Source organism: Xenopus laevis, chromosome 4L (assembly GCF_017654675.1).
Source record: "Xenopus laevis strain J_2021 chromosome 4L, Xenopus_laevis_v10.1, whole genome shotgun sequence".
NCBI classification, from domain to species: Eukaryota; Metazoa; Chordata; class Amphibia; order Anura; family Pipidae; genus Xenopus; species Xenopus laevis.
The window spans coordinates 110,980,675-111,005,961 of record NC_054377.1 but is presented as its reverse complement, the minus strand read 5'-3'; the positions used below and the strand labels follow the sequence as shown (position 1 = coordinate 111,005,961).

At 40.6% G+C, this 25,287-nt stretch overlaps 1 protein-coding gene across 1 annotated transcript; it reads right to left on the bottom strand.

Moving 5' to 3' along the window:
- Positions 1 to 524: 524 nt before the first annotated feature.
- Positions 525 to 21,230, bottom strand: fam234b.L (family with sequence similarity 234 member B L homeolog). The gene is made up of 13 exons (XM_018258727.2): positions 21,087 to 21,230; positions 19,159 to 19,554; positions 17,561 to 17,653; positions 15,724 to 15,912; positions 15,476 to 15,603; positions 14,508 to 14,655; positions 14,194 to 14,335; positions 11,663 to 11,806; positions 10,639 to 10,720; positions 8,060 to 8,212; positions 7,089 to 7,206; positions 6,131 to 6,360; positions 525 to 4,969 (listed from the first exon to the last, which is right to left on the bottom strand). The coding sequence occupies exons 1-13, from the start codon at positions 21,121 to 21,123 to the stop codon at positions 4,964 to 4,966; spliced, it is 1,866 nt and encodes a 621-aa protein (XP_018114216.1). The 5' UTR covers positions 21,124 to 21,230; the 3' UTR covers positions 525 to 4,963.
- Positions 21,231 to 25,287: the final 4,057 nt, after the last annotated feature.

The window sequence follows — 25,287 nt, the reverse complement described above, 5'->3', positions numbered from 1 at the left end:
AGAGCACAATATCCTGATGCATGTGGAAGCCCTGTATGTAGGGATGCACCAAATCCAGGATTCGGTTTGGGATTCGGCCTTTTTCAGCAGGATTCGGCCAAATCCTTCTGCCCAGCCGAACCCAAATTTGCATATGCAAATTAGGGGTGGGGAGGGAAATCACATGACTTTTTGTCAGAAAACAAGGAAGTAAAAATGTTTTCCCCTTCCCAACCCTAATTTGCATATGCAAATTAGGGTTCGGTTCGGTATTCGGCTGAATCTTTCACGAAGGATTCGGGGATCGGCCGAATCCAAAATAGTGGATTCGGTGCATGTTTGTAATGCCAGCATCGGGCCATAGCCAATGCATGATAGGCATCTGTGCCAACTTTCTGCTCCCTGTCCATCATAGCTTGATGATCGCCTCCCTTATATTTGTCAATGTGTACATTAATGGTGCCACACAAATGAAACACATACATCAAGACATTTATTAGGTACAATTTAACCTTGGACATTTTTAAATCAAAACAACAGAAAAATAGATTTCATGGTTTTTATTTAAGAAGCTACAACATTTTCTGACAATACTGTATGTACACCAGAGACATTTTTAACACATTTACTACACCATCCAGTGCAGGTGTAGGCTCTATTATCCGGAATGCTTGGGACTGGGATCTTTCCATAATTTGGCTCACCAAATGCCAAAAACATTAAATAAACCCAAAAGGCTTGTTTTTCCATTTACATGGATTCATGCAGCTTATTTATCATCGAGTACAAGGAAAAAGGAAATCATTGTTTAACATTTGAATTATTTGCCTTTTCTTATGAAAAATATATTAAATAAATATTTATAATGGGTGCTCGGACAATGGAACCCATACCTGTATAAAGATTTTTACAGCTGCCAGCGAAAGTGTATACCATGAATGTGCATTTATCCATACACCTTGTATGTCACTAGTGACATATCTTATCAATGTTTTGTCTTCACACTGTACATAAATGTGAACTAGTAGGAGCTATATTCATCAAAAGGGTGAACAGACAATTCCCCAGAGAACTGTAAAAATTCTACACACATTTATAGCGCTGTGGGGTATTCCTCTGACAATCTGTATTTTCACTCTTTAATTATACCAACTCAACACAGGCGTTGACACTCACACAATCCCAAAAAAGCTGCAGCACACTGGACAAAAAAAGCAAGCATCTTATTGGTTGCTATATATTACTGCAACAGGGAAAACCTAGTGCCATATGGGGGTTAGACTCCCACACAAAAGATAAGCAAACAAATTGAAAAAGGAGGCTAAAAGGAGACTAAAAGGAGAAAGTAGAAAGGGCTGTAAAGTGAAAAGCACCGTTTGTAGGGAGCAGCAGAAGAAAAGATGAGAAGGAATTTAGGTGGAAGAGGCAAAAGAGAAGACTAAAAGCTGACGGGAAAGAGCAAACTGAGCAAAAGAGTATAATGAATGCCACGTGAAAACATGTAAAACATAGGCCATAGAAGAAAAGAGCAGAGAAAGCCTCCACATTACACAATACCTTACAATAATTCATAACAGACAGGGTTGCAGAATAAAAATAGGATCAGAGGGCCCTGCCCACAAAAGCTTACAATCTGCATCATATAATAGGTTAATATAGCTTTCTATCCAGTTGGATAGTAAAATAAAACTAATTTTCTATAGGGATAGCTGCAAGTCACTTACACAGCATATCCCAGAAACAAATGCCATGCTTTGATCTAATTAGTTAAAAAATGTCAACTGTAACTTTCGAGGCAACGCAGCTGATTGGGTTATGTTCAAAAGGATTACAGACTACAGAACATCATTACAGAAAACACTATAGAAATGTATCATGTCGATAAATATGGAGTTGTACCACAAGGAAACTGGTTGAAGAACAACTGGATATTAACACATCCACAAACTACACCACAAACTGCATGAAGAATGCCACTCAGTAACTGTCAGAAGAAATTGAATGAGCACGGCCTGTATGCTATGAAACCCTGTATTCTAGTTGTGCAAATCCCGCATAGAGAGACTAGGCAGCCAGCAGTGGTTATCACATGTGCTACTTTTAAATTGCTATGACCTACGTATTAGTAAGCGTCCACCGAGACGGCTACTCTATCTACAACTATATACATCAAATTCCTTTTTCAAGCATTACCTAATGTACAGACGTATTTACAGTTTACAGACTATATATATATATATATATATATATATATATATATATATATATATATATATATATATATATATATATATATATATATATATATATATATATATATATATATATATATACACACACACTTTTAGATTAAGTAAAAGGTTGCATTACCCTGGGCAACTAAAACTATCAGTTGTGACTCATCAGCAGTGTTCATTTTCTGTGTGTAACAAGCACCATAAGGAGTGAGTAGGCAGCAAGAGGTCAGGTCTCACAAGCCCATTTCTCTGACAGCCAACTAGGCACCTCATGACTGGAGGCTATTAAGCAGCATATTAGTGTTGTTAAACTTTTTTCTGTAGCTGCTAGTGAGTGTTATGCTGATGTGTGGGTGACTTATTCCTTACATAGAAGCCGATAACAAACCTCCACTGGATTTTAATCACTACAGAAAAGTAACCCAGCAAGATAGCATAGCCACAACGTTGTAGGTTTATTTGCCGATACTGAAACTCTGCAAACATATGTGGTTCTGTGCAGCAGCGTAACTACAGTGCACCAGGCCCCCCTGCAAAAAAATCTTCGGATGGCCGGTGCACTGCTATTCCCAACACGCTGACTCGTCTACACCTCTCCGCCCACTCCCGCCCAGTGCCAGAGCAGCCTGCATCCCCCTTCCCCAGCCAAAGGTAAGATAGCAGCTGGGGAGGGGGGGTTCCATGTAACTGTAGGGGTCTGCTTCCTCTATAGTTACACCACTAGTTCTGTGTATCCTCTTATTTACTCTTACTGTACTTCCAGCTATTGTGATTTCATCCAGCTCAGGGTACAGTGTCAATGAGAACCGGACCCTGCTTAGGCTATGGAAACACAGGCTGTTGTCAGCGACATATCGGCTTAGAGAAGCAGATCTGCTCAGTGCCCTACTCCATTGATTTAAATCAGCCCAAATACACAGGCTGAAAACAGCCGCTGACAACCAGGGCCAGAACTAGGCAGAGTAATCACGTGCCTAGGGCGCAAAGCTGGGGGGGCGCCAGGCACGTACCTGCTCTGTTGCCCACGTATCGCAGTTTCGCACATGACAACAGCCTGTGTGTCCATAGCCCTAAGCTATAAATCATCAAGACTGCTAAAAGGTGTTAAATAAAAAAAAGACTTGGGGGAGTTCTAAATAAATACTTTTCACAGCTACCAATACACTATAAAATTCTAATAGTCAGGCAAATGGAGGAAACTGCAATTAGGCTTAACCTTGTGTTCTTCCAATTTCATAGGCACTTGGAGGTATAAACAACTGTGCGCATGAGGCTGATGTTTAAGCTTCATACATAATGGGGCTATTTGCACTGTTGTACAGCTCTATGCACTCAAAAAGAAATTAGTCCAGCACCCGCAGTTTTGAACTCAAGCTTGATAAAAGACCATATGGTTTGAAACGTTGCTGTAATGCCCTTGCACCAATAAAGGCTGTTTTATTCAAAACTGCGGGTGCTGGACTCATTTCTTTGTCAGTATTGCCAGTGGAAAGTGGCCATTGGAGGACGTGCAACCAGCCAAGTAAGAAAGTGGAAGGAATATATTTGAAGAACATACAGGTCTGAACTTCATGTCTCTTTAGCGCAAACTATAGATCCCAAGAACAGCATTTGCCAATAACAAGTTGTGGATTAGCAGCCAAGAACCTCAGGTTGTCCACCCTGACTTCACAAAAAATAATACCCCATTTCCTACACTCCATAGAAAGAAAATATTGTGTCATGGATAGCAGCTTACAGTACCTTACAAAAGCAGAAACGGAACTAGAGGGGGGCGGGCCCTGGCGCAGGACGCGCAGCCGGGCCCCCCGCCCCCCTCCGTAAACCCGGAACTGGCCGGGATACCATAATTTATGTACATAAGTATAAATCTGTGCTTGTCATTTCCAAAAATCTCACCTTGTCCTAGACAGTTTCAATTAAAAATAATGCTCAGAACAGAGAATCTTCTGTACAGATAAGAGCTGCAACATCAAAGACCATTCCTAGCCAACTAGAATAAAGGTTGTTGAAAAGCTGTTGGAAAGTTTATATAAAATGCAATACAACTTTCTTTCGCAGCCAGTGACATTTGCCTTTTACAACAGTACTCTACTTTTAATCCAAGGGGAGGAAAAATAATAGTAAATAGCCATGCACTGATATTTATGTGTTTGTATGTCATAAGGAGGCTGAAGATGTGATTACAGAGCTATGTCCTAGCTGCTATGGAGTGCCCTTGTGTGTTGTGCACTGTGTGGCAACAACTGGTGATAGAATGCCATCACCAAGATTGTGTAAGTAATGCCCTGGAGGAGTGATTTTAGGACCAATGGGGTCTATGCGCAGCTAAAGTGATACTGCAAGGTTCTCATGGCTCTCCACACCATATAGAAAGCTTCCAGAAATGTTCATATTAGGTTAATATAATGTATCAGGTACAACATTAAGACATTCCATTTATCAGCATAATGAGGCCAATTCAAACACATTCTCTCAATATCTTTTTTTTTTAACCCCCCTCCAGGTGTTGCTGAACTACAAATCTCAGTACACTCTAAATCTCTAATTATATATATATATTGAAGGATATTGGATTTGTAGTTCAACAAAATCTGGAAACCTACGGTTGAGAAACAGTGTTTGGGTTGTGATGTTTGCTATGATATCATGTTTTCCAACAGCAGGAAGAGAACCACACATTACAGCACAGGTAAGTCCCTTGTTGGATCCATCTTCCAATATTTCTTCTCCATAAGATGACATAGCTAGGGCTGTATTAAGGACAAAAGAGAAACAAATTATCCCAAAGCCATAATATACAGTCCACAGAATTTGAGAGATGCAGGCTTTCCATTCTTTACACCATTCAGCATTATGTTAGAAAAACACAAGCTGACAGACAGGTCATGGAAAACTAAGGGAGGTCACATGTAAGAACGGAGCTTTCCAGAGGCACAGGAGACTCCTATCTAGTGATCATTAATACCTCTCCCAATGTAGGCTTGGAAGTCAGTCATAATAAAAACGATAACAGCGTGGCTTCTATCAATTCTTGTTTTGGGCAAAAATTCTAAGCATGTTGAACTTTGCAGAAACTCATTTATTAATAGTGGATATTTCACAGCACCCAGTTAAATACTTGCTTTGAGTATTCTGCCTATATTACACTGTTTAAAGCAAATCGCTGAATGGTTGCTATAGGTTACTGCACTGCTTTAAATGCTATCTGAAGTTAGGCGTCGTGGCACTTTGGTGGTTACTAAAGACAAGATAATTAAAAATGGAGATATGAAACTGAAAATCACACCATATTTTTCTTCCAAAGCATTAAAAAGGAACTTAATTGAGGCTAGGGCTAGATGACGTCGAAATCAGCCTGCTGAAATCTGCAGGCTGGTTTCAGCCCCTACCGCAAGCTGTACCCTCTTAAGTCATTTGTGTCCTGAACCCTTGTGTCGGCTCCGGCGTGAACACTCTACAGATTTCAACAGGAAATGCAAAGTCTCACTAGTGTGTTTGCCAAGACAAGGATTTTGGACATGAACGAAGATGGGAGATACTGCTTCTGGTAGGGGCTGAAATTGGCATGCGAATATCAGCAGACTGATTTTGGCCCTGTCTGGCCATAGCATAATGCATGCTTTGTTCCCCTGCAGATACTTCCTCAAAAATAAATATGGCACCACTCTATGGAACCCAGAGTTCCTGAGCGATATTGCTGCTTGTCTTCGAATTTTTTTTCTAAGTAGCTGAGCTGAGCTAACCACTGATCAAAACAAGGAAATGCACAGTGAGTGACCTCTTTCATTGTCTAATTTAGTCGATTATACTAACTGTAAGCTTTTGGGACTGCTTAGATATCTTCCTCAGGCATGGTATAACTTTTTTGTACACAAAACAAACTGTTATATGGCAGATATAAATATTCATACCTTCTGAGGAATAGTACCAAACTTTAGCCTACTTAGAATTCTCTTCACATCATCAACCTTTGGCCTAATTTTTGCATCTCCCACAGACAAAGGATGGCTGTAAGACATAGCCCATCTCAAGGCAAGCTTGCTGACCACTAAGGTTTGGGGCACATTGTCTGAAGCTCCAATGTTTCGATCTGATGTCACAATGACGACAAAGGCGTCTTTCTCCAACTCCTTAATTCCAACTGATTAGTAAGAAAAAAGACAATTTCTGAATACAGTAATAAAGATCAATGGCATATTTAATGTAATTTGCATTCCTTCTGGCTTAGTCAGTCACAATAAAGGGTTCAGCCACTAGCACACTTGCATTGGGAGAGTAAAGAAGAACAGCGCAAGTGCCTCCCAAGGCACTATTCACTTCACTGTGGTGGTGGTGGGGCATGGGTTGCGCAATGGATGAGATTTGCGATGATCTCAAGCAGGGGCTCCCCCATTTACTACCATGCATCTCATTCATTGCACATCACTTCGCTAGGCAGTGAAGCAGCTTCAGGTACAAAAAGCCGAATTAGGGATAGGTAGAAAAGGTATGTGTCTAGCGCTCCTCCCTCAGTTGCGCCCTAGGCACCTGCCTCTTCTGACTACCCCTAGTTCTGGCCCTGAAGGAAAAATAAAAATTTGCATTGAGACATATCAATATAAATGGTGTTACAAAATCTTTTACACAAACAGTAACAGGCCAGCACAGTATTTTGTGACAACCCATTTTGCTCATCTTGAGGGTAACAGAGAATGCCTATGCCATGAAAAGCAGTGTGATAGCTTCTTTTCAGATGTAAATTAGCAACCATAAACTAATAAAGCACACCACTACCAGATCATTATATTTACAACACTCCTGTTCAGTCTTTTCCTCACTCCAGTGCTTTTACATAATGTTAATAAGGTTTCCATACAAGATACCACTTACTTTCCATCGTAACAATGTTTGCGCTAACATTAAAGATATCCAGTATAACACCGGGATAGCTTGGGTGGAGAAGGAGGAGATGTCTATTCCACTGTGTATCAACTTGTATATTCAGATTCTGCAAAGTATGAAGCACATTCAAGTTAAATGAATATTTACATTCAGGCGTTTTTAACCCAAATAGATTTTTTTTACACTTAAGCAAATGTGACGATGTGACTCGATGCATGCAGCGCTATGGCAACCTCACTGGCTGCCACACCTTCGCCACTTACAAACTTCACAAGGAGGTCACTCTGCTCCGGACCTTGCGCCACCCAGGCATTGTTACGGTAAGAGCATATCAGCTATTAAAAGAGACATTACCGAAGCTGTCACAACAAGAAACTGGCCATTACCAGATTTGAAAAGAGACCAATTCTTCTTGGAACTGGGAAACCGGCATGCCACAGCTGCATCACTCATAACTTCCAGTTTTGGCAGAAGTCGGGTTAGGGAGAAGATGCGGAGTATTTTTTTAATAAAGCATTGCTATTAATAAACTTGCAGGGTAGATCCATTATTAGTGTGGGTAGAATGGATTTTTTAAAAAAATTTTAGTGTTACAGTTCATTTAAGTCTGTATATAACCTGCATAACTGCTAGTTGATCAAGAGGAAGCAAAAAAAACCCAGTTTACATACACCAATGCAAAAACATGGTCAAACTATTTTTTTACTTCACTCATCATGTTACCATACATCTTTTCTTTATTTCTCTGTGAGGTCATTTCAAAGTAATACTTTTTTTTATCTGATTTCCTGTTGTTACCAGTAGTGCCAGGACTACTTTCTATATACTAGAAGCAATTTCACGTATGCTCAATGACACGCAACAATGTCTACTTGCTATACTCTGATTACTTTGGCGAGCATGAGCATGACTTCCTAGCACTCACTCATCCCACTTTCACACATTGAAGTCTTACTCACTGTGCTGTTGGCTGGAAGGCTACCATCACCCCAGAAAACAAAGGCAGACTTCCCATCCGAAGTTGGGACAGAAGCAGCCGCTGCTTCTTTCACATGCCATGGAACTTCCCATTCCCAGAGAGGTACACCAGATGTGCCATCAATAATGACGATCTGAAAAGGAAAGCAATTCTGAAAGTCACTGTTATGTAAAATGATTGTTTTTTTTTTTAAATCAATAAAAATATTTTAAAAATACCTATGGAGTTGAAACAGTGCTTTCTATATACAAGGCTGCAGCGAAGAACTCTTCTAAGGGCCCTTACACAAGGGGTGTCTTCTCTCGGTTGGTCTTTCATGCTTTCCATGAAGGAACGTGCCCAATCAGGAAGCATGGGCTTTGGTTCTTCCTGCGTTCCACTGTGGTGGAAGACACGAAGGATCAACTGCTGGAGGACGTAGGAACTAACACCCATGTGTAAGGGCCCTAAGGCTATCAATACTGCAGCTCTCGACAACAGTTCCTAATTAATGGAAACTAAAAGGGCAAAACCAATACTTAAATATAAAGAAGATTTTGTATGCACAAAACACAACTGAATGGAAGCAGGTCAAAATCAAGCCTTATTAATGCAGGTGAAGATGCAATAGACTCAGAAGGTGTTTAAATATTGTTTTGCCAGTCATCATTTAGTTTATTTTCAATTAGGCCTTTTTAATCCTAAAAAGATCCATATATAGTTTAGTGCTGCACAATTTCCTGTCAGAAACCCCCTGAAGCATTGGAATTAATATTGACATTTTGACTGGAGAGGCAAGGGGAGAAAGAAACTGAGCTGCCCAAGAGGAGTGATGAGTTGAGGGGGCATAGTGAAGAACATGTTTTTTGCAATTGCATTATACACATCTAAGAATAAAAATAGAAGGCACATGCTTTTAAAAGTTTCCTTTTGAGCTACATAACTGAAAATTTCCCCCAAAAAATTCTATAAATCCCACCCATCTGTTCAGCTTCCTCAATAGATAGGCACATCTGAAAGGGAACTGCAGTTTATCTTTCCCAGAGTGAAGGCAGAGCTGTGATTGGCTACCCACATTTCACATTGCTTCTGAGCAAGGACCCTTCGGACTCGCCATTACTCATTTTAAGAGAGGATTTATGGGGAACTCTAATAATGGTGTAATTTTGAAATCAGGCAACACATATTATTTATAATTATTTATAATTGCTTACATGATAGGGGAAGAGTTTAAAATATGAATATATCCCCTTTAAGGATCACATGCAGGCTATTTCTTGAAAAAAGAATCAGTCGTACAGACCTATGTGGAAGTCAATTAGAATATGACCGCTCTAGACTTACCCCACCATGCCATGTCCCTCCAATCAGCTCCACAAACTCTGTGTGCTCAGCCACCAACGTCCCAACTGTGATATAGATCCAATGAGCAATTCAGGCAGCACTCTGGATAAATTTTAAGAAGTTTATTGCAACATTAAGGTAACAGCATCGCCTTACGCGTTTCGGGAAACACTCCCTTAATCATAGGCATTGTGCTGTTACTCTAATTTGTCAATAAACGTTTTCAAATTTATCCGGAGTGCCATCTGAATTGAGTTTCAAAGGAAGAGTAGGCTGGACTAAGGTCCCTGCCAGAAGCACAGTAGGAGGGGGATAGTCAATCACAGCCCTGCAGTCACACAAGCAAAGACAGGCTTTGACATGTCAACTTAGCTGCTGGCTCCTATTCCACAGTGCAGTGTGCTCCTCTGCACAGCCTGGGAAAGGAGGCAGCAGTAAGTGGAACTGTAGGGGTTTTGCAGAAATTTTCAATAAAGTAACCAAAAACACAACTTTTTAAACACATTCCTTCTATATCTAAGTGTTTAATGCACTGGAACATTTTTGTTTTCTACATAATATATGTCTCCTTTAAGAATCAAAGTGACTGCCGTTCTTTTGCTGATTTTCAAACATGTGCTAAATTGTGCAAGTGCTGTTGCAACCAATCATCAATTTGTTTTTAACACTCTACTATAAATTAGAAAATGAAAACAATTAGCAGATTGGTTGCTACTGGAAACAGCACTTGTGCCATTTATCACCTATGTTTGTAAATCTGGCCATAGACGTGCAGATTCTAGCCTCCTACCGTACGATCTCGTACGGCACAATCTTCCGACCTGCAATTAACCATTCGGATTAACAGTAGTAAAAGAACAAATCAGACGATGCTCTGGCCATGACAGCAATCATAAGAAAGTTATGTCTGAAAAATACTAGTGACAATCACCCATTGATATCATTAGATAGGCAATACATGCAGAGATATTATCAATAGCTGACGGAAATCTTCTAACCTGACAGATCGACTAAACTAACGATTGCCATGGTATGAAAAATGTCGGGAAAATCCACACACAAATCATACAAAAAATTTTCGTGCAACTTTATCTTTGCGTCTGTGGCCAACTTAAGGCAGCAGTTCACATCACATGAACAATAATAATCCTTTTGTGTACAAAGGTCCCATTTCCCTGTCTGGTAACAAGCAATGGTTAAAAAAATCTGAATCAATATTGGAAATATAATACATACCCTCTTTGAAGTATTGTTGCTATGAATTTGTAGCAAGAAGTCTAGGCTGCCATCAGGATTAAAGTGTCCAGTCTGCGGCTGACTACACAAAGTAATAAGAGATCGCATTCATGAGCCAAACATATAGATCATATGAAAAGTAATTACCACAAAGATGATTAGCCGATCTAAAAGCACATGATGCCAATGGGTTTTTGTTTGCATAGCAGTGTGTGAAATCTCATCGCATATACAAAACATTTTTGTTTCCTTTGAGCAGTAACAGGTGTTAGTCTGGCCACGTTGAAACATAATAGATGATAATATAAAGACCATTTATTTATTGGACTGTTGAGTTTTGAATATGCATAACAGCTGAATATTTGTACTTAAATTGGAAACACAAAATCTGCTCCTACTTGAGTCAAAATGTGGACTTCGATAAAAACCCTCCGTGACTTGGTTACACAGGGGGAGGGCACTGTGGTACATAAATCTAACTGTGATCTCACTGCCACAACCGAGGAAGGGCTTCAGCATGAAACACTGTGTGAACAGCCTCACAATAAACAGGTACAAAGCCTTTGTACCTTCCTTACTGGAGATTATTACATTTATTTATATCATGTACAAGCAGAGCATAGTAAAATGGTTGTAAGCAATTCCTGAAGACATATTCTTCTAGATTTATAAATGCTCGACAAATATAGGTTAACACAACCACAGAGTATCTCTAGGACTTGTGTTAGAAACTGGTACTGGCAAAACTTTAACGTGACTCAGTCCTAGTATAACGTTTTTTTACCCTTGGGCATAAGCAAGCTGCACACACACAGTGGAGTAGCCCAACACTACTACATTTCCCTTTGCATATGATCACATAGTAAAAACCTCATAGCATGTTTGAGTACAAAGTGGAGGTAAAAATGATTCATTTTGTACATACAGTGCTGTACTGACAAAATAATGGTCCCTCATATATACTGTGTTTGTACATAGCCCTCATGAAGTCACAAAAAAAACAGGATAATCAAACCACTGAAACCTTTTGACGTTCTTCAAGCTGACAGCCCATCTCTTCTCTAAGTCTTTCCCCCGCAGCAATGTCAGGCCATCAGTCGTTGTGATAAGCAGGTCACTGCAGTTACTGTCCAGAACCGGAATGCTTTGTAGGAACTCCACTCCTGTTCTATGAAATTAAAGGAGACCAGTCACTACCCCAGGCACTGAGGAATGGGGGCTATTTTGTTTTAGAAAGGTAAAAAATGTCCTTATAATATTGTTAAAGAGGTTGGTTGTGAACCAAAAGCTTTAATCTTAGAGGGAATAATTTAATTAGAGGTCTATCAAAGACTGCTTCTCATTAACCCCCTTAAGATTCTAAGCTCTTGTGAGTCCTCAAGCACTGCTACCCCTAAATCACTGTTCATTAATTTTGGGTTTGAGATGTTCTTCTAGAAGCTCAACTCCTATATAAATAAACCCCCTCTATGAACAACTCAGATAAATTAACATACTTCTAATTAATGCTTTGCTTGCTTAACTGCATCCAGTTACTCCAATTACACAATTACAACATTTCTATCACCTAGAACAGGTGATGATAACCACACTTTCTCCAACATTGCATGGTCTGAACCAGCCCTTGAAGAAAATATTTTTTTGCCCATCAAACATATATGTTGTTGCCATAAGTTCAGTATATAAAAATACTTTGGATTGCACCAAATGTTTATGTTGTTGTTTTTTTTTGTAAATAGCTGAATAACAACAAATCATCCATAAAAGTTTTAACAAAATACCAATCTAAATTCAAAGTTACCTATGCAAGAACTAAAGTCACAAGTCACTGTTGGGTGCCACATGTTTGGTACCCCCCCATGATTGTAACAGCTGGGTACTGGGGTCAGTGCTCCTGTTGGGGGAAAACTGCTCCAGCCCAGAGTATTTCTGCAGAAGTTCCTTGGCTTGATCTTTATGCCTCCTTTATGCTTTCACTTTACTTTGCATGAGCCTGCCGAACCGTAACTAAAAGAGGATGGAAGAATCCAAACAAGATGGCGACAAGGATTTCTGCAGAAATACCCTGGGGCTGTGCAGTTTTTAGTGACCAGGAGCACCAGCCCAAGGTATCAGGTAAATGATTTTACGCAATAGGAGGGTGCCTAACATTTTATTCTAAGTCTTTGGGGGCTGTGTGTGCAAAAAAATTATTTTGTGCACATAAGGACCAAATTTACAAATGTGCACAACATTGAGGATATTAAAATGAACAACAAAAAACACTAACCATTGCTTGTCTGTGCTATTTTACAAAATTATGCCACAAGCACAGTAGATTTACCTTTTACAACTTGCTGTGGTGCCATACTCTCTCAACTATAGTTAAAACTCACACAGTATGATCAACATTTGTGAAAGAGAGGATTGTGGGAGCCCAGAATAACCGGTTCCTCCTCCAAGTGCTTAACGGTTTTGTTGGCAAGAGAATGTCATTTCCATAAAATAGTCCTTCTGCATCTCAGGATTATATGCATGGGTATGCAAGCTTATTTCAGAATCTATACATTTGGATACAGGAAAGTTTCCCCAAATACAAGCAATTTATTTATTTTCTTGATATTTATATATTATATTTTATATGCACAGATGGCAAGTGAAACTGGGGACTGGGACCTGAAAGGGCATCATGACCACAAATAGTTATATACCTTTCACTACTGTGTATTATTAGGGCAAGAAATAAAACAAATTAAATTTGTTCAACTCAATGTTACCTGCTACTCGAAGTCTACACAGATATGGAAAATAATCTTGTTGTAGCTTCAGTGGTGGTGCAGGAGGGTGTGCTACTCTGAGCAGAGGAGGCTATTTTCACACGTGGGTAATAGAAGTGCCTAGAACCTTGCTTTCTTAATCCCTTCCAAGCACACCATGTTGCTCAGTAGTGATGTGGGGGCAGGCCCGATACCAGCGGGGAGAGGGTTGGTTGGTTTTCGGGCCAACACACACACACACAAGGAATTTGCGACCTAAGTATGCGCCGCTGTCATCTATTTATAGGGAATAAAGGGATATAAAGGGAAGCAGAGTGGCGGACTAGGGTTGGGTGCGGGTCGACAATTTGCACAGCTCATCCCCACCCTCACTCTCTGAATGCAGGGATTGGCTGCCTGACATATCAGCTATCAAATCAGACTGCTGCCTTACTGCAGGTCTCACCCCTTAATGTATGGCTTCAGAATGGCTACACAGCACCTGAATGACATTCCAGCCACCCACACAGACTGTTGCCCGCACACCTGCCTCGCTGAGCTAAATTAGAGTCCGAAAAGCAGAAAAAGAGAGATTTTATCTGCAGACCCCCTCCCCTTAGTTTCACTTTGGAAAAGGTACACTTTATTTTGCTACAGTTGTCCTGCAGCCTGGGTTTGCCACCTAAGCCAAACAGAATAACACAATATCCTCCTGCATCAGGCACTTTTGTGCGCTCTGTGTTAGACTGTGTGCACTAAAGATCCATGAGCGTGAGCACAATTGTATACCTTAGATGGAACATTGCCTTGTGCCTATTACCTGTAAACATTGATGGTCTGAGACCCATTCACTGTTCTCCATTTCTCCCACTCTGGATCCTCCTTCTGCAAAGCTTTGGGCAAACTCTCTCCAGTTTTAGCCTGTGTGTAAATATCTTTGAGAGCAACTGCCTGCACACTCCCTAAAATATACAGGATAAAAAGTTAATTGGATCTTACCCCTGTCCAGCAAATTTCTCTGCCACTATCAGTATCATATTAAATGTAAATTTCTGTTATCATACCTATCAGTAACACACTGATATAGGTTTTTCTTGTAGATTTGTAATATAAAGTGAAGGTGTTAATTCTTACCAAACCCAAATAAGATGTATATGGCTCCCTGAGTGGTGTAATGGACCTGTGGTCCTTGGAGTTTGCCTTTAACTGTGGCTTCGTATTTTACAACTTCTCCCAACAGGTGCCCAGTCAGACCAGAGACCAACTGGAATCCCAGATGTGGCTGCAGAGGAAAGAAGTACAGTATGTTATTGCTTTTTTTTCCCCATCAGCCCAGTAAAAGGAGAACAGTTACTGTTAAACTGCATTAGAAATGGATAAATGTTATATACTTTGCAGATTCATCAAAAAGGAGCACTAACTTCAACACAGGGAATTGTAATCCGTCCTTTCTTTCATGCAGCAGCTGCTCTGTCTTGCTTTATGGATGAGAGCCTAACACAACTGATTAATAATCAGCCAGTGGAATAACTACATATACAACAGACCCTAGGGTCACAGAGAGGCCAGGTGGCCTGGACATCGGGGTCTGCAGAGTCGTAGCCCCGGTCCTGCTTTGAACTTTGCAGAAGGTAGCAGAGCAGCACAAGCAGGTAACAAGTGGGCCAGGAGAAAAGTGACAGTTAGCATTGGGCGTCTCCAAAGATTTATTTGGGGGGGGGGGTTAGCACTTCAGAGGAACGTTACTGTAATCAGCCGTATAGCATCAGCTTCTATGACACATGTAACCCTTTGCTTATGACTGATAATTTCCAACAAACATTAAGTTTAGCTTTATAAAAGTGGAGGTTATGGGGGAACAAGGGTGGCACCTGTACTTGGAAAGGTTATTAATATCTATTTTATATATATATATATATATATATATATATATATATATATATATATATATATATATATATATATATATATATATATATATATATTAATATAGGCGAATAGTGACATGTTCCTGTTTAAATCAGACTCTGTCGCTAACTCTTAATAAAAACATTTTTAAAAAAGGTTATATATACACATTTTAATAATATAAAGACAGTTACCTGTTGCTCTCCTACAGTAAGCACCAGTAAGTCACTAATATAATCCCCATTTAGGTCTGGCAGAACAATTGCAGAAGTAGCCAGAGCCCCATTGGACAGATGGACTGAACTGGTCCAGATTGGTTTTCCTTAAAAAAAAAACATTAAACAGATCCTATTATTTTAACCAAAGATAAAAATTGCGTAGCAAACACCTTTTTGGAAATTGTGTGTGAACAGGAAGGATAGAGGGGAGGGACTGCAAGTACCTGAGGTGGCGTTGACAAGTTGCAGAAATTTGGAGCGTCCGATTAGAAGGCAAGTATTATTCTGTGGGGAATCAGGAAGCAGCAGCCCACACTTTATACTTTGGATTTCCTCCTGCACACGACTGCTCCAAAGGATGCTGTTATTAATGCCAGACAAGGCTGCAACTGAGTTGTGATGTTTCATAGCATCTTCATGCAAGGGAGAGAAATTAAGGGCTTATGAAAATACATATAATTCTAAAAAGCAAGACACAGATGCACATAAAGAAGACAGAAGGGAAATAACTGAATATAGAACTAAATTAGTCAAAATGAAAGGAAAAGAGGAAAAACAGACATGATTACAGGCAGCATTACAAAAATGGATTACACATTAAAAGGGAAACATCTTAAAAGCTATAGCTGCTTTTAGATTTCTCCTTATTTATACTATATACATTTACATAATACCAGTTCACTTTCTAGCATGTAAAATCTCTGTGCAAATGTTGACTAAATTATATCAATTCAATGAAACATAAAACAAAGGTTTGATCTGTGTTTCAAGAAAAGAACGAAAGTCATCAAACAAATCTATACTTTAAAGAAATGGACAAAACTTAAAGAAAAGGAAAAATTGGCATCCAAGGCTGATTTTTTGAAGAAGGGGTCTACCTGCCTGAGATACAATTCCTGTTTTATTTAAAGGGAGGGGAATTTTATAGAAACATAATGCACAAAATGTCTTAATGTCCTTAATATATGTGCAGAGGACCTCGTCTTTATTTTTCTTACCAGCCTGGGATAGCAGGTGACTATAATAATGGGGGTGATCGCCAGTGATTCTACCCTTCCTTTTTCTTTAAAGTATGTGAGACTCTTATGCTGTGGTTAGGAGAAAGCATTGTTCTTAGAAGCAACAAATCTATTATTTGGAATCCTACACAGAACATTTGGGCAAATACAGATAGAGATCCCATTGGTCAAAAGCCATCAGTCAGGTGTTTCGGTCGTCTCGTCCCGGAAGGTCTTTATAAAGATCTGATAGTTGACAGCCAGAGAAAATCTGAGCAGCCTGATTTACTTGGCACATGGGGGGGGCACTTAACACTTACGTATCCACTTATATGGTGGCCTTGCCAAACAAGCAGATTGTGTGAAGATCTGAAAAAGACCAACTGCAATTCTAAATGGGATTTGGTACATTTCTAGTTCTTATGGAACCAAATTTCCTTTGTACTGGTGACATCCTGCATTGAAGAACATTAGATAACTGCTTACAACCTACTACAATATCTCATTATTTCAGGTAACATAACTTCTGAAATGGCATCAAATCTTCTATATAACCATATAAGAGCATCAAACTTAAATTGTGGGTGGGGGTAGAGGCACTACCAGTTCATCATGCTCTCACATTCACTAGCATGATCCACAGATCTCAGAGGGGTACTCAATTATGTCAGAGAAAGCAAATAACTCACGTACAGAGCGCTGACCGAAACATATCGAGGGACGCCTTTTGCAATGTCAGTGCGGCTCTATTTCTGCATACAGTGCGTTACATACAGTGGGTGTGTAGCCATCGGCGCCCCGTATTACCAAGAAGTACTCAATTATGTGCCTGCCAATTCCAGTCTTCTTTTTCAGAGAGTCTTTTCAGGCTAATTGTATATTGCACAAGCAATGCCTTTCCCTTCACCACAAGAAACATCAACACATCCTTTCTAAGTACTTTCTAATAGCCCATTAGCTGCAGTTGCTCCATATCAGTTGCTTGTCTCTGTATTTCATTTATGTAGTACTAATCAGAGGGGAGGGCAAATAAAAAGAATAATAACTATTGATTTATGTTTACCTTGGGACACATTTTTAGGGGATGCAAAAGAAATTAGGATGTCCGGAACACCGTCCATATTCACATCAAACAGTTCCAGGGGAGAAGGTATACCTGTAAAGAAAAGAATCACAGACATACCTCTAAAATGGTTCACAGTTCTTTCTACTGCTTACAAGTATACTCAGCTTTATTCTAGTATTACAAAAGGACCATCAGGTAAACTTTTTTAGGTCTGGACTTTGATTTAAAGGAGAACCAACGCTTAAATAAAGAAGTAGGGTGGAAATGTTGTATATTATTTCCTGGGCTTATGTACCAGCCCAAGGCAACTACAGCCCTTTAGCAGGGAAGATCTATACAGTACACATAGAATAGTCACAGTATAAGGTTGATTAGTAATTAATACAGATAATTACTACATGGCAGCACAGAAACCAGTGCAATTAGCATCAGAATTTAATAATCAGCCCTGTAGCATCAGCTTATATTACAGGCCAACCTCATTTTCTGCTTGATGATTTGTGACAAACCTAAACTTAGCTTCTCAACAGCTGCTCAGAGCCCACTGAGCATGTGAGTGTCACAGACACTTTCCAAGATGATGACCCCCTGTGTCAAGTTTGAAGTCCTGGATCATTGTTGCTATTGAGATGCTGAAACTTTAGGCTGGTGCAATAAGTTCAGTATATGAAATATGTCATTTTTAGTCACATTAATTTTTAGGGTTTACTTCTGCTTTAACTGTAATAGTTGCTGTTTACATTGTTACAGATATATTTTTACAGGTACAAAGATTTTACAGCTCATCCGCAGTCAGAAAAACATGGGATGTACCACATGGGTGAAAGTCAAAAACTAAGAAATGGTTACCACCACCATAATAGCCTCTAACCACCAAACCTGGATGGACAGTGGCTTTGGATAAGCCTACAGTCTCCAAAATTAGGCAAACTTAAATCAAGATAGAACAATGGCTTTTATTTTATTATAATGCATTTTGCCATAAACCATAAGACTACAGCTTGATTGTTGCAAATATTCTCATTCACAAACAAGTCATCCCATATTTCCAAGGACAATTGGAATTCTCTAATTTTTTTGTGAAATCAGCCGGAACCCACATTTAGGACTGTTATCTGTGCCCTGAAAATACACCCCATGCTCTTTCATGCAGCTGAATCCCACACTTGACCTCAGATACTGTACCCAATCACCTTTTGCACCTGACATGTTGCTACCATAAATCTGCTTACTCTCTATCCCAGTTAATTCTTGTTCAGCCTATTTGAACCAGGATCTTGCCAGCTATCTACCTGTTTTTCCTGTTCTGTTTTTCTGAGCATGAAAAACTGGACTGTACCTTTTAGAAAAATAAAATAAATGCCCTTTAAAGCAGCTTTTAACAGGAAAAACAGGGGAGTATACTGGGTACATCTAGGATTTTTACATTTGGGGTTCCAGACTAAAAGCAAATATTATAATTTGTCTGAATCCACTGAAGTAAGCACTGAAAGGTAATAATAGAATAACTGTCTTAACAAACTATACAAAACACACTCTTCTACACAGTGCTTCACCAACCAATGACTTAGAAAGTTACATGAGATTTATATTACCTGTCTCCTGACCAATGCGGAGGGTCCAGAATTGGTGATGCCCTCTGTGAGGACAAGGAATGAGAAATGCGCAAATAAGAACCATGATCATGGAGACAACAACTGTTAGGAGGAAGACTGTGGTCCTTATATAAGACACCACTGGTGATGTTGCCTTCAGCTCAAGGTCCAGTCCTCCTGATGGGGATAGGCCCTCTTCTTTAGCATCAACTGGACGCTGCTGGACTCTTTTGGAGGCTCTTTCAACATCAGAGTCTGGGTCATGATATGAACCCCTACTGCCCTTCCCATTCTGAACTCCATTATGCTGGATGTTAATTACCAGATCATCCTCACTTTCATCGCTGTCCGCCTGTGTGAGAGGGTCATATTCCCGTGGGTCATGGGACTTCTTTCCTGAGAATGGATAAAGATTATGATTTTTTATATAAACCGCACGTATTTAGTAAGAGTTGCTTTAAAGGGGAACAATCATGAAAATGAAAATCTAATATAAGCTTCAGCATACTGAAATGAGAAGTTTTCTAAATAATTAAAAACACGGTACCGTTTCTGAAATAATTAAGTTTATCTTCACTATCCCTCTCTCAGTATATGTATCTCTTGTAGGGGGCCCAGAGGGTAAGGGGGGCCCGTCAACGCCGCACTTACTTGGTTAGCCAGGCCCCCTGCTTTCTGAGAGCTGCCTACTTTGGGAAGGCAGGGCGGGAGCACAGGGGGAGGTGTCTTCTGTCCATTCCTTTCCCTTATTGGTCACAGAGTTTAAGTCCTGGTTTAGCTGCTCAGGGATTGGATAGCTGAGGTTTGAACTTCCCCTCCAGCTCATCCAATAACCATGCAGCTTTACCAGGACTTGAAATTCTGTGACCAATAAGGGAAGAAAATGCTGTCACTGGAAGAAGATGCAGCCACCTGTGCTCCCCTCCTCCCTTCTGAAGTTGGCAGCTCACTGACAGCAGGTGGGCCACACTAATGAAGTAAGTGTAACATGGCAGGGCCCCCCAAAAGGTAACCCTTTGTGGTCCCTGTTGTGTGGTGGGCTCCAATTTTCAAACTTCTGGGGGGGGCAAGTTTTTTTTACATGTTTAAGGGGGGCCCTGGCCACCATTATCCTTATAATTTGGAAGTGGGCCCTGGCCACCATTTTTTTTTAATGGGGGGCCCTGACCACAAATGTTTTTTTAATGGGGGGGCCTGACCACAAATGTTTCTTTTAATGGGGGGGGGGCCCTGACCACAAATGTTTTTTTTATGGGGGGCCCTGACCACCAATATTTTTTTATTAACATATGGGAACCCTAGCCCCAATGTATTTTTTTTTTACTGTGTGGTGGGGGGGTGGACCTGTGGGGTGGGGAGGGCTGACCTCTTGTGGGGTCTAATGGCGGGTGCAGCCCAGGGGGCCCAGGAGTGAGCTCTAATTCATCTGCTAGGAAAGGAAGCCCCCCTATAAGATATATTGGATCTAACTGTCAATGAATATCTGACACCCAACTGCTGCATGATGGTATAATGAAGAGAAACATGCTGAGAGAGGAATAGTGAAGATAAATGTGATTATTTCAGAAACAATGCAGAATAAATAACTGATTGTATTTAGAAAGCTTCTTATTTCAGTATGCTGAAGCTTATATTAATTTTTCATTTTCGCGATAGTTCCCCTTTAACAATAACATAAGAGCTGCGTATGCGGCTCCCTGAATAAAACTGAAGGCCGATACTGGGGCCGCTCTCCTTTGTTGGTCAGTACATATGGCAGTGGCCAATCTGTCTAAGAGATACGTACGCCCTTCCCTGCCTAGTACCAACCACTGAGCCACAGCGCTGCGCTTTTGTGGGAACCTCCCTACAACACCCACATGAACACTTGCAAATTCCCCTGCCAACACAAACAGCCCAGCCAAACCCCGTTATTTACACATATTCACCTGGCAGCTTCAGCGCCCTGGACAGCACCGTAGCCATGCTATACGAACAATCTGCGCGTGCGCCCCGCAATGTCTTCTGGGAGATGTAGTTTTAGTTGCACACAGGAAGCTAAATGTCGCTATGGCGTTCCAGGGAGGAGGTAAATTCAAAGCCACGTGACTAAGATGTGGCAGGGTAGGGGTGTGTGATATCACTTTATCCAATCCCAGCAGTATATATGTCGTAGGCAAGTTAGGCATTTACTGACTGAAGGTGTTTGTGTTGCGCGTAGCGAATGATGGGGAGGCTGGAATGCAGAATGGCACAACCGCTGTTTTGCTAAAAGGGTGCAAACATAGCCCACACCTTGGCTGAGAGGGGATGGTCGCTCCCTTGGACTTTTCTCCCAGCTCACTGAAATTTTTATTAAGTAATAATAAGTGATCTTTAGCAGGCAGGCATATTACACTTACTCGACTAGGGTTGTCACTGGGACACCAGGGGCCCTCCCAAAAACCTTAGACCAGGGGCCCACCAATTAATCTTAGACCAGTGGCCCACTCTCAGTACTATTTTTCTTCCTCTCCTTACTCAACCCTTTATTCTCCTAGTCTCTTTTCTTTACATACTATAATCTATCATTCCATTTATTTAGCCACTTTGCTCTCATAGAAATAGAGAATGACCATGAAACAGGCCAAATGTCTAGCAGCATGAGGGGCCACTGACACCTGGGCCCACCGGGAGTTTTCCTGGTATCCTGGTGGGCCAGTCCGACACTGTGTCACCTGTTTGGTTTGACACTTTAACAGTTCGGTTTTTGTAAGGCCTGATCGGGTCTGAACATTCTGTTCGGTTTTCAGCCTTATGAAACCAGAGCAATAATCTGGCCAATACTGAGATACTCACCTCAACGTGGCTTAGTTACTATCAAGTACAGTTCATTTCTTATTATTACAGATACAAAAAACAAAGCAAATCAATCAAAAATAAGATTTTTTTTTTCTAAATTAGCATTGCTGTATTTCAGACTTTCTGGATAACTGATTTCTGTATAATAGATCTCATACCTGTAATTAAAGAGATAGGGTTGCCACCGGTGTGGTTTTGAACATCAGCAAAACATTGAGAATACTGTATAGAAATCCAGCCAGTTGCATCTAAGTGATGTAATAACCTTGCCCTGGTGTCATCATTGTGCCCACCTCTGAGTCATCATGCCTGCTCCTACATCATTGCCCCCCCCTGTGTCTTCAGCTTTAGCCATCAGCAAAGGTGGCAACCCTGACATTTTGTACCTAGGTTGGCCACATATTGATGGGAACTGGGCACCTGTGCTGTTGGCCATTGTTCTAAAATCTGCAGGGCAGCAGATGGACGGAGGGGCTTGAGTCATGACCCTGGAAGCAAGAAGGTATATGTAAGAGAACAGAAAGTTTGTTATTATTGCTGCTTTACATTGGGCATTATTCAACAAATCATTGCTTAATCAATATTATGTAGAGAGTGTTATTTTTGGACATTTTGCAATTGGTCTTCATTTTTTATGTTTTTTTTTTTAATTTGCTTTGTGTCCAGCTTCCCTTCAGTCTGGAATTAAAGCAGCTATCTGGTTCCTAGGGTCGACTTTATCATAGCAACCAGGAGTGGTTTGAATGAGAAGCTGGAATATGAATAGGAGATGGCCGATTAAAAGTAATACAAAGTAACAATAACAATAAAATTGCAATGTTACAGCAATATGTATATATTTTTTTGGCTGCCGGGTCCCATTTGAGAGCTGAGATGAGTTACAGGGACCTTTTGAGCCTGTGAGCAATATTCAGAAGTAAAAGGAGTTGGGGAGCAACAATTGCATGAAAAATGTTCTTGGGGTGCCAAATAAGTGCTGTGATTGGCCATTTGGTAGCCCCTATGTGGATTGTCAACCTACATTGAGGCTCTGTTTGGCAGTGCACCTGGTTTTTATACAACCAAAACTTGCCTCCAAGCCTGGAATTCAAAAATAAACTCCTGCTTTGAGGCCACTGAGAGCAACATCCAAGAGGTTGGAGAGCAACATGTTGCTCACGAGTTACTGGTTGGGGATCACTGAGTTGGAAGAAGAAGGCACACAATGCAAAAACTATTTTAAAAATGAAGACCAGTTGAAAAGCTGCTTAGAATTGGCCATTAGAGGAGGGGCTTTACTTAATCTCCAGAATGCTATCATAGGAGTGAACTAAGCCTATTTGTAAAGAACTTATGCCTCTGGCATTTTGTAACATGTAAAACTATACACACATATCCAAATATCATTTTTAAAATATATGATTTAGAATTTGCTGTTTCTGATCAGAAAGGAAATGTTCCAAACCTCACAGCCAGATTTACAACAAAGTCAGCTGCCATTCATCTCCTTTTGTAAATCTTCTGGCCCTGCTGCTTGAGCTGGCAGACCTGATGCTACTGCTCCTCATTCCCCTCAGGTGAGTTCCTCTCTCTCCTACATTTGTATTGAGGTGTGATTGGTTGTGCAGAGTATGCAATTGTATTCTCTAGAATAATATAGGATAGGTATCAGGTTAGTGTTGCTATAAGAGAAGAGAGGCAGTTAGGTTAATTAGACATGAGTGTAGTGTACTTATCCTGGTAAATATGTGGTGCTAGGGAAATCCAGTTCAGAAGAGAAGAGTAGGTCAGAGGACAGTAGAGACAGTCAGTGGGGCCAGGCTGTTATATACTGTGTGACTTGCACATGACAGAGAGGAAGTAGGAGCCTGTAGCAGGACACGGGTTTCCTACTATTGCTCATGGGCTACTCTGCTGTGAAACTGTACTATAAGCAGAGCAAGCCACACTAGGTAGGAAAAGGGAACTGGGGAAACATAATGAGAGAGAAAGAGAGAAGGGTGACTTTCATCTATGTAACAAATGTGGCCCTTATTTCCTAGGAAGGCTTAACTCAGGTGTCCCATGAATATATAGAAGTGCTGTAACAATGATCCATTTGATTGCTTTCATGTGTGCGAAGTCAGTGTCGGACTGGCCTGGCGGGATACCGGGAAAAAACCTGGTGGGCCACGACCCTTAATGGGCCAGACCCCTATCAGATTGTACAAACAAACAAGTTTTCTCTAGGCGCCACGCAGCGCCATTCAAGCAGGCGCGCCGAGAGGACTCGGCACATCACAGTAGGGGGGCGGGAGGGTTGGAGGGGTCCGTGGACAATAGTCCCGATGGGCTACGGGCCCCCCAGTCCGACCCTGTGCAAAGTGACAAACGGATGTCATTCATGTCACTGCTGAAAGGCACATGGGGGTTTTGCAGGGTTAGGTCATCTTCTTCACCACTGGTTTTTCCACTAGAATTGAATATACTGTGTGAGACACAACCCTGAGGGCTTGAACTTTATGTAAGTGGGAGTTCCAGCGATGTATCACCTGTTTACAAGGTTATCAAGAAAAGAATGACACGTATGGCCCTTGTTATTTTTTTCCTGCAGCCCTGATCAGGTTTTAGTTTTTGGTGTATTCCATCAGACAGGAATGCAGGAGTTAACTGGGGACTGTGCCAAAGGTAATGTACTGAGACACCAAACACAGATTACATGGAATATGCTGCACTTTATCTGTGTTTGCCATTTAAGTTTAAGTGTTTGTTCACCTTCCAACACTTTTTTCAGTTCGGATGGTTTCAGATAGTTCACCAGAAATAAAATACTTTTTCCCATCACTTTCTACTTTCTTTGTGTTTTTCTAATATCGAAGTGTAAAATCAAATTTTCACCTTTCTAGAGCAGCTCTGGGGAGGGGGTTGCTGACACTCGAAGCTGTTCTATACTGCAGCGAACAGTATTAATAAAAAAAACCTAGTGATCTACTTCTGCAAGGGTTGACAATAATATACTTGATTTTTTAAATGATGGGGTTCCTTGTCCTTTAATGGACTCTGAACTGTTACAATTTGCTGCATTAGTTGATACATTTTCAGCAGCATCTGTGGAATATTAGCAACTATTGTATAACTGATGATTTTTATTGAGGCTCAGCGTTTCTGCTCAGCAGAGCCAAAGGTAGGTATCAAATTAGAACAGTTTATAGATGTTTATAGAGTCGTTGCTCCCCTTCCCCCTGGGAGACATGAGAAAGTAAAATAATGGGTATGTAAAGTCAATAGTACAAAAAACGGTCAAAAATAAAGAGTAGTGTACAACTGAAAAAGTCTTTATTCCTGGTGTAT

Excerpts from the sequence above, each read along its gene's own strand:
- fam234b.L (XM_018258727.2), bottom strand. The coding sequence starts at position 21,123 with ATGGCTACGGTGCTGTCCAGGGCGCTGAAGCTGCCAG. Across the intron at positions 15,604-15,723 it reads ACTTGTCAACGCCACCTCAG|GAAAACCAATCTGGACCAGT; the intron begins GTACTTGCAGTC and ends TTTTTTTTTAAG. Across the intron at positions 11,807-14,193 it reads CAGACCATCAATGTTTACAG|AACAGGAGTGGAGTTCCTAC; the intron begins GTAATAGGCACA and ends TTAATTTCATAG.